Raw genomic sequence first — 15,140 nt, forward strand, 5'->3', positions numbered from 1 at the left:
GGGAATCTAGGCACCTAACTCAGGTTTTATGAATCAGTGTTGTTCCTGTTTCCTAGGCATCCAAAAAGTTAGGCCTTGTTACACTGAGCATCACAATGCCTGAGCCCCTTTGTGATTCTAGGTCTTCGTTACAGTGTAATTTAACTATCGTTGTGTGACTGATGGGCAGAATCCTATTATCTCCACCATAAATGTGAGCAACATCTCTCTTGCCCTCTGAAGGATAATCTACACTAGAAGCAATGGTGCAGCTGCACTAATGCAGCTGCGCCACTGTAGCATATCTGGTGAAGATGCTCTATGTCAAAGGGAGAGAGCTCTCCTGCTGGCATAATAAAACCAACTTCACACAGCTACTGCCTCTTACGGACGGGAGAGGCTCTTCCACCAACCTAGCACTGTCCACAGTGGCGCTTAGGTCAGTGTAACTTATGTCTCTTAGGGGGTGGCTTATTCACACCTTTGAGCGACATAAGTTATGTCAACATAACCTGTAGTGCAGATAAGCCCCGAGTCAGTTTTACTCTGCTTCTGGTCGGAATACGTTACATGCAGGAATTAGAGATACAGGCAACAACAGTTACTACTGTTGCTTAGGTTCTCAAGGGTGGTGGAAGCTTACTCTTTAGGTTAAAACACCATTCCCTTCCTTTGACTGTCAGTTGGTGGTGGATTGCCTGAGAATTTGATTTTAACATAGTCTTCATTGCAGGTGACTCTTTCCTCACTTGAGGCTGTTAAGTATATGCTTCTCTTTCCTAAGAGACTCAGTTGCAGAATACCACTGATTTCCAAATATAGCCATTATGTAACATTGCTTTCGCTGCTTTCTCTGTTGTTTGAACGGTATTGTACATGGAGTTGCTCTGTAATTTTTGAATATTGTATGTTGACCTGGATACTGGGATGTTTACTCTATGAACATATTGGTTTAGTCTGTAAGAAAACAAGCAGGAAGGACACAATGTCTTAAGATAAGCCACCTCATGGTAAACACTAAAGGTTTGTTATGGGACAATTGGAGAGCCCATGGCTCTGAGGCTGATGGCTTGACCTGTTATGGAGCCTTGCAAACCTTGTTTTGCCACACAGGTTGAATGGTGGGAATTGGAAGATCAAAAGGATTATAGCAGTTAAAAAGACTGTCTGTTTAGAGAGGGATTTGGTTGTTGGAAAGCTGGTCATACTGAAACAGGCACTCACTGGGGTATCTGAAGGTGTACTTGCCATCATAGGATGGCAGAGCTTTAGGAAGGGTGTGTATGTGTGTACTTTTGCTTTAAACTCCCTTTTCTCTCATGTTATGCTTTGTTCCTACTGTTAAACAGTGCTTTGGTTTTAAGAAGGTTGTCTGTGACCAGTAATGACTAGACTCCTGAGGAAAAGAACAGCAGGTGCTGAACTCCATGGGACCTGCTGGTGAGCATAATTGACAGAGTACTGTAGACCCGGGTCTGGTCTGAAAGAGGGAGAATTGCTGCTTTCTACCCTAGGTGATGTAAAGCCATATGGCCTGCTGCCTAAGGGAGTGCATTCACAGTCTAGAGAAGGGAAAGAGGTGCAGCTTAACCTGTAACCATGACACTGACCATCAACAGTAAGAAGGGAAAAATGTGAAGAGTAGTGTTGGAGGAAATCTGTACCAGGTTTCCTAGTGGAGGAGAGAGGTAACAAAAAACTGCCGGCACTTGTCCTATGGCAGAAAGTAAGAATCAGCATAAATCCCTGATTTCAGGAGCATTATGTAGCAGTACCTATGGGAGTGTCTAACTATGAAACCTGAGACATGTGTAAAATGTCCATTTTTCTTCTGGCAAAAATACAGTTTTTTGCTGTGCACATGGCAGAATTTTAAAGTAAGAATCACTTTGAAATTCACTATTTGCAATGAGACAATATGTACTGGGGGGATTTTGTGTGTGAGAGAGATTATGGTTTTGTTTTGTTTGGAGTCTGGCCTTTTTTTTTTTTTTTTGAGAAGTGAAGTAAATCCACAGAATGTTGTGCAGTTTCAAAAAGTGTAGCATTCTTACCACTGTCTTTTATGATTGAATAATTTATCAGTCAGTCTTTATTTTGCCAAACAACTGCATTTTTCTACACAATTTAATATGAGGGATTGAGAAGTACACTCTTTCAGCAGTTATCTCTTACAGATTTGCTCTGCCTCTTAATTTTAGACTCTTCATAAGATATAAAATTGGCCTTATATGAATCTTGTGGCTTGTGGCTCTTAAAATGTTTTCAATTAAAAACTAAGTTACTTAATGTCACTGTCTTCTGTAGTCATAGTGTGAAAGCTTCTTAACCTCCTCATATCAATGTGCCCCCTTCTGACCAGCAGTGCGTCAGCCTCTGCACTCTTGTGGGGCTCATGATGAGGGTAGAAATGAGCAATGTCTTTTTAAGGTCAATTTAGTACTTATGAAAGAAGCCAGATTGACAGCCCTGGAGACAGAAGTTCTTTATAAACTAGGCTATTAGATCATCATGAGTAAAGCTTGTTGTTGGTCATGCTGCTGTGGATGGTTTTGGAATCCATGACTATTACTTTAAGGGGTGGAGGGGAGTAAAATCCCTCAGGCATGCTATTAGACAAATGTGGCGTATATGCTATGGCTACTCAATGAGGCTGAGAATGATCTTTTAAGGAGCACAATCGGTTTTGAGTCAGATGTGTCATAGCATGGAGCTGATTACCTCTGTGTCTTGATCCTCTCTGGAAGTCGCAGTTGCCAAGATCTCTGCTTTCTGTCAGACTTCCTGTTTCTGTCTCTTCCATATCTGCAGCCCCAGAGGAGAGGAGTCTCCGTAGTAACTGTCCAGTTATATCTGTGACTCTTCTGATTTATCAAAATTGTGACTCTAACTTTATTTGTTCTTCCTGTGATTGTCCAGGTTTTTCCCACAACAAAGAACCCACCTGGTCACCTGGTTTGTGAATTTATAGGCCAATGGGTTTGTGAGAAGTGGGACTGTGATTGCAAGTAAAATAAATCCTTGTAGCTGTGATCTGGCTTCAGATGAAGGATATACAGATTTAAAAGTATCAAGTGTTAGTGATCATTAGTGCAGTGACAAAATGAAATTATGGACCCTCAGGCCTAAGCTCTTATGGTTTTGAGATAGTTGCTTGTGTGACCTCCATTTACTACTTCCTTTTCTATGCTTTCTCTGCATTTTTACTGATTTTTAACATCTCTACAAGAGAAGAAAAGGAGAACTACTCCAGCACAAAAACTCAGGCTTCAAAGTGAAATTGACCAGACCTGTGCGAAACTGAAAATCGGTCTGTAGCCAACATTGACTCAAGGTCTTCTGTGAGAGTTTGTAATACTATTTAACCCCGTCACTGTTAGTGCTGCCTTTCTGTGGATATCAGTTAAGCTAAAGGTGCATTCCAGGATTAGGCTGCCAGGTTTTTTTACCCTTGTAATGGTCCTACAGTCACTACAAAGTGCTATTTCAGTAGCTGATAACTTTTTTCCTTCTCTACATTAATAACTTCAGTTTTTACTAAGAATATTTCTCTTCCTCAGCAGGGAGAATTAAAATTCACTGTCATCTGTTTATAACAGATCTCAAGCTGTACTCCTCATTTTCTTGTTGTGATCTTCTGTGGGTGGACCACTGAACTCTGCTGGCCAAGTAGAAGCTTTGACCCAAATTAAGGGCTTTATACAAATCCCACTGAAGTTAACAAGAGCCTTTCCATTAACTTAAAAAGGCTTTGGATCAACTGTTAAATCCCTATAAACCTGTATCATTTGAATTAAGGTGGTGCTGCAACACGATGCTGAAATACAGCCTTTCTCGAAACTCTGTCAAATAGATATTGGGTGTTGAGTGTGGACAAGCCCTTTATAGAGAAATTAGTTGTAGATAAGGTAGCTTCTTCTCCCTCCTCCCCCTTTTTGGTGCATTAAAATTATCTGTAGCTGAAGAAACCAGCTCACTTTAGAAAACTACTGCAATGAGTCACAAAACATCTGGAAGTTAAGACTCTGAAGTGTATAGTTTCTCTAATGATCAGCAAGCATTCCTAGTAGAATCAGTATGAATTTGGTGGGAAATAGGGTAATATAACATGTTCAAGAGACATTACTAAGATTTGTACCCTCTGTACGTGAATTGCCAAGAAAAACAGCTGTAAAAATGAAATGTTAATTTTGTGGTATCTCTTGGGTAGAGTTAAGGTCCTACCTAGGATGTGAAATTACTGTAAATTTGCCTTTAGACTGAGTCATAGATTCGCAAAAGCAGCCAAACCACAGGATCATCTGTAGATTACAGAAAAGGAAAATACTGAAGTGGAATATATGAAAATAAGTATGTGCAGACACAACTCAAAATAGAATAAAAATATACAGAATTAGGTCATTACTATAAGCATAAAAATGCCTCCTCTTTAGGAAAGCCACTTTTCTATTCTTCACAACAAGGGACCAAACCGGAATGCTAATGTAACAAAAACAGATAAGTGTTTTGAATTAGCATTTTAGTTTGTTTCCTTGTGCTTGGACAATAAATGATCTCTTTTGTAAGCAGCAGAAACACTTCTATATTTGAATATATGAAATGCAGTAGGAATAACAAACAGTTATTTCTATATATCCTAACATTTTTGGTAACATTGTGTGTACCTCGGATGTTTCCTTTTCAGAGGCACGATAGTCATTCTTCTAAATCAAATGAATTTCTGTCAACCAGAATAAAAGACTTTTCCTGTGTGAAATCTCAACATGCAAAATTCCAGGATGTAGAAAGTCAGCCTTTAAACAAGGTCATGCTCAAAATACCATATTTTCCAGATAATCTTGTTATACCATAGCTTTCTGCAGATATTTAAAAAAATACATGTTGTTTTCAAGGGCAGTGACTTACTTTTCCAATGTTGTGATGCTCTCTGCACCTTTACCCATCTCTATAATTATATAGTGCAGGCCATCACCCTCCACTTAAAGCACAAGGCTTGGAAAAACTACCTCCAAGTCTGAAACTGATGTGAAAGACTTCTTCTGATCACTAGTAGGATCTGGGAGCAGTACCTCATGAGAAACTGAGCACAATCATCCTCAGTCTCTTGGGAAGTGGTACTGAATACCCATCAGGGTGCCATCCCTGCACCCAGCATGAAGAATTTGTATTTCATATCAGGGATGACTAGCAAAAATATGTAACTTTATTCTCCCATCACCCTGCCTTCCTGGGGCAGAGTTCTCCATATCTTTATCCCTTGGTGGGACAGGACTTCAAAGGATCCCACTTGTTGATCTCTCTTCTCCTTTTTGGGGGGAGGGGTAAGCAAGGTAGGCAACATGCTTACCTCTGCTGTTGCTGCCAGAGAAAGTTGTGATCAGTAGTAGTGACAAAAACTCAATCCTTTAGCTCCTTCGGGCAGGTGAGGAAAAAGAGACTCCAATCTCTTTCAGTCCTTGACACAGGACAAGATTCTAAAGGAGCAGTAGGGTGAGGATGAGAAGACGTGATGCGAGAAGTCTGGGTTTCTGGCTATCTGACTTTATCCTGTGACTAGTAGGTGTCTAGTAAACCTTTCAAGTCTTTTATGCAGTACAAAATTCTTTTTAAAGGCAGTATATGTAAAAGGTGAGATTCTTACAGTAACATTAGTTTGTCTACTCTGCATATAGCTAGTATTTTCTGTTCTATTAAATCTTCAAATTTAAATGTATACTATTTAAAAAGTACCAAATGTCCAATATGGCTGAGTTGGCATTGCTGTAGAAACAGAAATATTTATATTTTCTGCCTCTTCACTTTAACTGTGCAACCTGATACGTTGCATGTAATTTCTCTTTTTTTAAAGGAGCGGAGCAGTAGTGATGGAAAAGTTGGCATTTATAGGGACATAATTAAATGTGGCTTTTCACATAACATAAATAGGGTAGGGATGCATTTACATGGCAGCAATATGTGATGGATGCAAGACCGATCTCTTGGCAAAAGCTTTTACCTCCTAGTAACAACTTAAGAATTCGTATTGTTTCTCGTGGTTAGGTGGCATTGAGGAGGAGGAGGTGGGAAACAAAATAAAGGGGAAAGAATTGAGTGTAGGCATCTGACTAAAGGAATTCAGGTGAAGTTTCCTTTATAGACCATGGTGCAGTCTGTATGCAGTCTTAATGCACTGCATTAGAAATAAGTAAGATAGATTTATTATTATTGCAATTGTAGTGGTACTTCTGATCAGAGTGCTTCATAAAACAGAGGTTTGTTGTTATGTACACAGAGAAGGTGCTAGTAGATGTGGCTCAAGAATATGCAGAGTTTGTACTTCTACGCTACAGGTGGGTTTGTGTTAGCTCTTCACATGAAGATCTTAACAATGCTGACCATTGTCATATATATATCTGGCCACAATAGATAGAAGCTTCCTTCACAAATAGTTCAACCGATCATACTTTTATTTCACCCATTACTGTCCTATCTGTGTACCTCACAATCTTTCTACTGTATTTTTCCCTCTCCTCACCTCTGTGAGCTAGGGAAGTACTACAAAGTAAAAATCCTTAAATCAGACTCTGATTTTTCAAGCAGCATTTGTCTAACTTTGCCTATCTGTTATTTTGATTATCATTTATGGAAATATTTTGTGTGTGTGTGAGTGAAATAGACATTTGCTGATTAAATACCTAATCCTTCCAAGCCTGTTTATAGATCACACTTTATCAAAGGATTTTATAGCAAGTTGCAAATGTTATCCCATTTTAAGCTAGACACTAAATGACTGACCAAGCATCCCTCAGTTGACCACTCCAGCTATTTGCCAATACCCAATGACAGTTGATTAGGCCCATTAACCCCGTGACCCTCTTTGTAATTGCCAATGACTTGACTCTTTCCCTTGCCCTTGGGGCACTTCTGTAACTTCTTCATTTTCCCCAAAGGCATAACAATAACCTAGATGTTCTCATCACTTTCCTTTTAATAATTAAAGTTTTCATTCATAGATTGAAAATGGTGCCTAATGTTTGTAGTATCACTTTTTCCCCACTTATATACTCATGCAAATGCTTCAGAAGACAGAAGTTCAAACATTAACCTCTGTGCCCCAAATCCCACTGGCTGTGGGATTTAGACCCTTAATTCTTTTCCAGGAAAAAAAATTGTCCCTCCAGCCCCTTTCAATCCCCAAAAATGGATTGCCATGTTGACTGAATTATCGGCACTCTTCCTGTTACTCAAAGAGCATGAAATGCTGCCATTGCTGCGATAGTCACCGTTCTGGACGGGAAAGTCAGCTGTTACGGAGAAGGAGACTCAGGTTTGGCATTGCCGAATCTGTTTTGACTCCACTACAGCCTGATCTTTACTTGTTGTAAGTAGACTAAGCCTGTGAGTGCCAGTTTTGCCTAACCAGGTTCAGGTGTCTGCAGCTTCCACTGAACTAATGCCTTTCTGTATACAATACTTAACTGGGTTTTTTCATACTTGTACTTTAAGAAAACCTAAAATTCATTAGCTAGCAAATGTGTTTCCAATGCTTACTTTGCTGTAAAATTCAGAAGGAAATGGGAAAGGATCATTTATAAAATCAATATAATTTTCTGCTAAAGAAAGGTTGGATGTGAGTGTTACATCACTCCATGTCCTGGTTTTGCACTGCAGACTGGCTTTTTCTTTCTGCCTTGACTGACCAAATCTGGACTCTGCTCAATAGTTTGAGGACACATCTGGTATTAATCACATTTATAGACACGTGATTGTATTTATGTAATATTTTATTCGTAAAATGTTCCAGACATTTTTCATTCATTTTCCCTTCTTAAGGACTTACCTGGGTTTAATTACCTGAATTTACTGTGTTATAGATGTTTGTTTATATATTTTGTATTAAATTGTTCAGTAATGACACATTCAAAAAATGTCTGTATTAGATAGCTTTTGCCTTCGATCCATCTTGTTCAGGTCTTCCTTCAACCTCTCTAATTTGTTCCTTAGCTAAATATTATTAGGCATTGATTGTGGCAACAGGAAGTGGGTAACAGAACCACTCATATACATGTACACTTCAATCAGACCACTCCTGTGCATGAAGTTCAGTACTTGTACAATCAGGGGACCATAGTCTCTTACTCGAAATTCTGGGTGGCTTGATGCTCTAATGTAGATTCGGTAGAACAGGCATATTTAAAATCCCAGGTGATATTATGTATAGCTACAGGCGTGGTCTGTGCACAGAATTGAGATGGAAGAATTCCAGGCTTTGGCTCTGGTTCCGACTTTGTGCCCTTGGGCAAGTCACTTAATCTTTCAGCCATACTTATCACATTTGGGAATAGGTGTAACAGTGTATATAGAAATAGTGTGGGATCTATGTGGTAGGGTTGGATAAATATTGACTTAATAGTTATTGCCACTGTACATCAAATGTGCAGAATGTGGTGTGCCATAAAGACTTGATTAGTGAGAGTTTGAGAAGACTGCATCTCTGACAGATGCCAAAATTGTGGGTCATTCCTGTCATCGCAAATAATCTAATGGTGTAACCATTTCCCCCCTGCAATCTTTTCTTTTAATTATTTACATATTAAAACTAAATTGATATTCAAGTCTGGGTACTTAGGTGAATTTCCACTTAAGTACCCCAGACAACAGTTTCACAATGTGGTCAAGAGGGAAATGCAGTTAATTGTCCTTTTTTGGTGATGTGGGGGAGCCCTGAGGTTGCTATCTGAAAACAGGACTAAAATCCCTTTAATGCTCTTGGGAGACACAAATCTTGAATTGAAAGGCCTAACATGTCTTTCTATATTCCCTGCAGTAGGAAAGAGGCTTACTTAGGACAGAATCTTTTGAGCACTTGGTGAGAATTGTGGGAAGCTCCTACAATTCATGTATGCCCAGAGAAAGAAGGTCAGACCTTTGGGATGACTGATGATGTGCTCAAATTTTGTGTCTGTCTGTCTCTCTCTTCTCCAAAGATAGAGGATGGAAAAGTCTTGTGAAAATTAAAAGGAAGAACAAAGGAGGAATGCCTGATTCTTGCACAGATTGCAGCATACCTGAATGCCCCCAAGACAGTCAGCCCAGGATCTCAAAAAATGGATGTCTATAACTTACAATATAGTAAGTTTCCTTTATTTTTTGCAAGAGTGCTTTGCAGAAGCATGAACAATAATTTACTTGCCTTAGTAACTGAGTTAATACATATTCACTTTTATTTCCTATCCTGTTTTTGTTTTTTTGTTTTTGTTTTTGCCTTGTAACCTTAATGGTATAATGGAAATACTCTTTGGCTGCATTGTGTTTAAGGGTGTATCCTTTGAGACACTATTAAAGAGAATCCATCCCTTATAGGTGGAAGAATCAATCCCAATGTTCATTTCAAAACAAGTTTGTTTTGGTTTCCCAGTCAACCAAACTGACCCTGTAATTGGCCTTTTCTGCCTTTCTCTCATTTGTCCCTATCTGATCATATTTAGTTACAGGATTTCATTTGCTACCTACATGTGAAGAATGTGCAGATCTGCCTTTCCACTCTACTCTCTCTTCTTCCATCAGAGTCTGGTTGATTCTCTGCTATCTCTTCTGGGATGTTATGCTGCCTATGTAAACTTAACATGTCAGATACTGAATGCCTTCTCTTCTCAGCCTCTTCCCCCTCCTCCCTTTACTTGTCGTTTGCTATTCCACTCGCCTTCCTGTCCCTCAGTATTCAAAGATGCTTCCATTTTTTACTTCTGTCCTTTTCCCCCCCTGTCACCTCACTTACCCTCCCCCCACAAATGCTGTATCCTGCTGGTTATTCTTTCTGATACATCTCAGAAATCTGTTTTCTCTTTCTGTTCTCTTTGCTTGTTCTTGCTTTTAAATCCTTCACAACTTAACTTGTTCTCTGCTTCCTCTTTGTCGTCTTTTGGTCCCCACTTGCCCCCTTTACTTCATCCTACAACACAGAATAACAATCCTTTCACATTCTTCACTCTTGCCAGTGGCTTCTTCCATGAACCATTTCTCCCTCTTGTTCCTCTCTGCCCTTCCCTCCCCGTCATCTTGAATTCTCTCCTTCACCTGGTCTTCTCTGCATTCACATTCTCTTCAAAGTCCCTCCTTAGCCCATTTTGTACAAAAGGTCACTAAACCCTAGTTTTCTTCCCCCAAAGAAATGTTGGCTGCCCAAGGTACCACACCATGGAAAATAAACCCTCCTAGCAAATACCATGGAACCTGCGTGTGCAACTCACTCAGAAGTTGGAATATCTTACTACTTGTTGCTGGGGTTTTTTTTCCTTTTACCTGTTCATTTTGTGTTGAAACAGTTCTTTGGGTCCACACTCTTGTTTCACACTATTCTGTGGTGTGTCTAGCACACTGTTGTTGGTGCTGTCAAAATAATAGCTGAGGTATTGGCCAAGGATAAATCTGAGTCAATTGGGGAACGCATAAAGCCTATTCAAATGAATATAAATTGCACTTGCAGATAAGAGAAAGCACAAGTAATTTAATAAGCTTAAAGATTTGCCAATAAAGTTGTATGCGCTGTGGAGCTTCCATAGGCTGTGAGCATTCTCCTTGCATTCCTCCAACCCTCCCCCAAGCTCCCTGTGTGCCACCTTCCCACACTTTTCTATTGCAGGGACTCCCACCAACTCCTCCCCTTTCCTTCCTCGCACCATGGGCTCTGTCTCCATTCCCAATACGATTGACCCTGATTATCCCCGCCCCATAGCAGTGGCCCCTCCTTACTCTCCCCATCCCCTCCCCAGGTGTTCTGTGTGCACTTCGTTCCCCCTTCCCCTTATGCCTGGATCTGTGTGCCCTATGTTCCTCCTCTTTTCCCCTTCCCCCACTCTTCTTTGGGTTTTTGCATTCCCTATAACCACCACTCACCCCCAGTCCTCTGTTTCCCCACCACTACTGCCCCTTCAACCCACTAAGACTTTCTTATTGCCTGTAGCCCACACGAACAGAAGTCTCCTTACACAGCAAGCTAAGTTTCAGAGTAGCAGCTGTGTTCACCTGTATCCGCAAAAAGAAAAGGAGGACTTGTGGCACCTTGTTAGTCTCTAAGGTGCCACAAGTCCTCCTTTTCTTCTTACAGCAAGGAAGTTGCTGCCCCTGTTATGCATAGGTTGCAGAGAGACTTCTCTGCCTACAGTGCCAGGTAGTCTGTGGGTCCTGATATTCCTGTGAATCAGGCTTTTCCAGTAGTCTGATTTGCACCAAAATCAGTGTGGTTGTGCCCACGGATGCCTTGAATATGCTCCAAAATATTGGGTTGATCAGATTTTGAATGCTGCATCTATCTCATTACAGACAAACAGATGCCATTGAGTTGAATGTAATGCCTCTCTTTGAGTGGCCAAAACCCCAGAACTATTTCATTTAGACCTTGCCTGAGAAACTATATTTGTATAACTTTAACCTTTAGATCTTTAGCACTTGAGTATGTTGATAAGTAAATTGTCTCTCAAAGGATATTAGATGCAAATAAGGGTAATCAGAAATGCAAGTTATGTTCGAACAGTGAGATTACCTTAAATTTATTTTTTTAGTAGGGCTGTCAAGCAACTAAAAAAAATTAATCACGATTAATCGTGCGATTAATCTCACTGTTAAACAACAATAGAATACCATTTATTTAAATTTTTTTGGATGTTTTCTGCATTTTCAGATCTGTTTATTTCAATTACAACACAGAATGTAAAGTGTACAGTGCTTACTTTGTTTATTTTTGATTACAAGTATTTGCACTGTAAAAAAACAAAAGAAATAGTATTTTTCAATTCACTTAATACAAGTACTGTAGTGCAATCTCTTTATCATGCAAGTTGAACTTATAAATGTAGAATTATGTACAAAAATGCATTCAAAAATAAAACAATCTAAAATTTTAGAGCCTGCAAGTCCACTCAGTACTACTTCTTGTTCAGCCAATCACTCAAACACATTTGTTTACATTTGCAGGAGATAATACTGCCTGCTTCTTGTTTACAATGTTACCTGAAAGTGAGAACAGGCATTCTCATGGCACTGTTGTAGCCAGCATTGCAAGATATTTACGTGTCAGATGTGCTAAAGATTCATATGTCCCATCATGCTTCAACCACCCTTCCAGGGGACATGTATCCATGCTGATGACTGATTCTGCTCGATAACAATCCAAAGCAGTGCAGACTGACACCTGTTCATTTTCATTATCTCAGATGCCACCAGCAGAAGGTTGTTTTTTGGTGCGTTGTTTGGGTTCTGTAGTTTTTTGCATCGGAGTGTTGCTCTTGACTTTTGAAAGCATGCTCAACACCTTGTCCCTCTCAGATTTTGGAAGGCACTTTAGATTCTTAAACCTTGGGTCGAGTCCTGTAGCTATTTTTAGAAATCTCACTTTGGTATCTTCTTTGCGTTTTGTGAATTCTGCAGTGAAAGTGTTCTTAAAATGAACAACATGTGCTGGGTCATCATCTGAGACTGCTATAACATGAAATATATGGTAGAATGCAGGTAAAACAGCAGGGGACATACAATTCTCCCCCAAGGAGTTAGTCACAAATTTGTTTAACACATTATTTTTTTTTAACGAGCGTCATCAGCATGGAAGCATGTCCTCTGGAATGGTGGTCGAAGCATGAAGGGGCATACCAATGTTTAGCATATTTGGCATGTAAGTACCTTGCTGTGCAGCTACAAAAGTACCATGCAAATGCCTGTTCTCACTTTCTGATGACACTGTAAACAAGAGGGCAGCATTATCTCCTGTAAAGGTAAACAAACGTGTTTGTCTTAGCAATTGAGTGGATTTGTAGGCTCTGAAGTTTTACATTGTTTTGTTTGAGTGCAGTTATGTAACAAAATCTACTTTTGTAAGTTGCACTTTCACAACATTGCACTACACATAGTCTGAGGTGAACTGAAAAATACTATTTCTTTTGTTTATCATTTTTACAGTGCAAATATTTGTAGTAAAAAATAGTATACACTTTGATTTCAATTATAACACAGAATACAATATACATGAAAATGTAGAAAAACATCCAAAATATTTAATAAATTTTAATGGTATTGTTTAACAGTGCGATTAAAACTGCGATTAATCGCAGTTAATTTTTTTTGAGTTAATCACATGAGTTAACAGAGATTAATCGACAGCCCTATTTTTTTGTATTACTTTCAGAAAAAATCAACCATGATGATTAGGGAAGCTCTTCAGACATGATGCAATAGGACTGGAAAAGAATTCTTGTAACTTATCTGCTTGAAAAAGTTGTTTCATTCAGCTATTCTTATTAGTATGCTCCAGACAGTTCCATAAGAAATAAATCAATCATGTGTAACACCGTGGAAAGTACTATAGGTTTTTACAAATCAAAAAAAAAAACAACCAAAAACTTTTGCAATCCATCATGGCTACATTTTTGGATGTTAATGTTTCGTTCATGTGTTTTCCAGCTGCCTGGCTGCTTTGTAGTTCTAATATGCACCTTTCATTTAATTTTAGATTCTGCCTTGGTATTGCTGACTCAAACCACAGAAGCCCAAAGAAGGGGGGAAGTGGAATAAAATACTCAAGAGTGCCAGAGGAAAATATCAAACTGTCCAATGAAAACTACTGTTACTAAGGTGTAGATTGCTCCTGCAGTGTATAAATGTGCGTGTGCAAAAAAGCTGTGCATCAAAAGCCTACCAATCCTAGTATTTGCCAGGTTTCTTCATTGAGAAGAACTTCAAACTAAAAACCTTAACTCTTCTTTGTCAGAAACAAACAAAAACAGGAAAAGAGTCAGCAAGGATTCATAATATTTCTGTCTTTTGGTCAAGTCACCAGAATATTATGAGAATTCTGTTTGATGGTGTAGACTACATTTCTCCTTTTCATCATGGAAGTTATAGTAACTTTAGACTTTGTCTCTGCAATATCAAATGATTAAGACAAATGTTGAACGTAACTTTTTTTTTGGCTGACATAACTTTGGTGTGACTGTTTTAAAAAAAAAATCATGGTTTCATTCCTTTTTTAAGTCTTTGTTGGGATGCTCTTGGAAAGGTATGAAAAGGAAAATCAGCTTTTTGGAGGGGGACTCGAAATCTTATAAGAATGCCCAGAAGGGGTTTAATATTTCAAGCCAGGACCCGTTGGCTATTGGTGGGTCTTGCCTTGCTATTCAGTTTAATGTTGTTCATGTACCTGCTTGAGTGTGCTCCACAAACAGATGGAAATGGATCTCTGCCTAGCGTTGTAGGGGAGAACTTGGGTAAAGAACATTACCAAGCTCTTCTACAGGAACAAGAGGAACACTATCAAACCCGGGCTACTAGTCTCAAGCGTCAGATTGCTCAGCTGAAACAAGAGCTTCAGGAAATGAGTGATAAGCTGAAATTGCTGCAGGAAAAAAAGAGCCCAAGAGTCAATGGCATGGGCTACCAAGGCACCAAAGAACAAGCATCCAATGATCTCCTAGAGTTTCTTCATTCCCAAATTGACAAGGCTGAGGTGAGCATTGGCGCCAAGCTACCGAGTGAATATGGTGTCATTCCTTTTGAAAGCTTTACCTCCATGAAAGTGTTCCAGTTGGAGATGGGGCTCACTCGACACCCAGAGGAGAAACCTGTTAGAAAGGATAAGCGAGATGAGTTGGTGGAAGTTATTGAGGCTGGCCTAGAGGTAATCAATAATCCAGATGAAGAAGATGGACAAGATGATGATGGAGTAGGAGAGAGACCGCTCTATAATGAAAATGATTTCATAGAAGGTACTGTAAAAGCTTATTTAATAACTTATGCATTTCCCAATAAGCTGCACAGAATGTCATAATACACTATGAATAATTGCAAAGGAATATATAGTTGTAAAACAAAATTAATAGCATTTTTCCATGTCTTTATAGTTTTGATATCTATTCTAATATGTAGTACTTCTGCTGCACTAAGAAAAACCTTAGACCTGGTTTGCCTGTTGTAATAGAATCTGTTTCATAATATTGCACAATACCATGCACTGAAAAGGGGTGGGGAGAGTAATGATTTCAGTGGAGATATTTTACTATAGCAAGCAGACAAAACAAGCTGTGCCTGTTTGAATTTTAACAGTTGGATCTCTTATCGTTGAAGATCATTTTACATATTTTGTGCTGATGTAGATCTAAAATGCTACCTAATACTGAGGAGGAGCTTTCAAAAGC

The 15,140-nt window shown here is 39.2% G+C and overlaps 1 protein-coding gene across 5 annotated transcripts in view; it reads left to right on the forward strand.

Annotated features, from left to right (window-relative positions):
* The window catches only part of CSGALNACT2 (chondroitin sulfate N-acetylgalactosaminyltransferase 2), a 51,452-nt gene that overhangs the window by 16,135 nt on the left and 20,177 nt on the right, over positions 1-15,140 (forward strand). For 2 of the 5 annotated variants that reach the window (XM_037904525.2, XM_043551346.1), the window contains 2 exons: positions 8,946-9,090; positions 13,460-14,711. In XM_037904525.2, coding sequence (XP_037760453.1) covers positions 14,057-14,711 — 655 coding nt within the window. In that variant the 5' untranslated portion in view covers positions 8,946-9,090; positions 13,460-14,056. Of the gene's footprint in view, positions 1-1,328; positions 1,420-7,118; positions 7,340-8,945; positions 9,091-13,459; positions 14,712-15,140 lie in introns of all 5 variants that reach the window. The other 3 variants (XM_043551344.1, XM_043551345.1, XM_037904527.2) reach the window with 3 other exon arrangements.

This window comes from Chelonia mydas, chromosome 7, assembly GCF_015237465.2.
Source record: "Chelonia mydas isolate rCheMyd1 chromosome 7, rCheMyd1.pri.v2, whole genome shotgun sequence".
Lineage (NCBI taxonomy): Eukaryota > Metazoa > Chordata > Testudines > Cheloniidae > Chelonia > Chelonia mydas.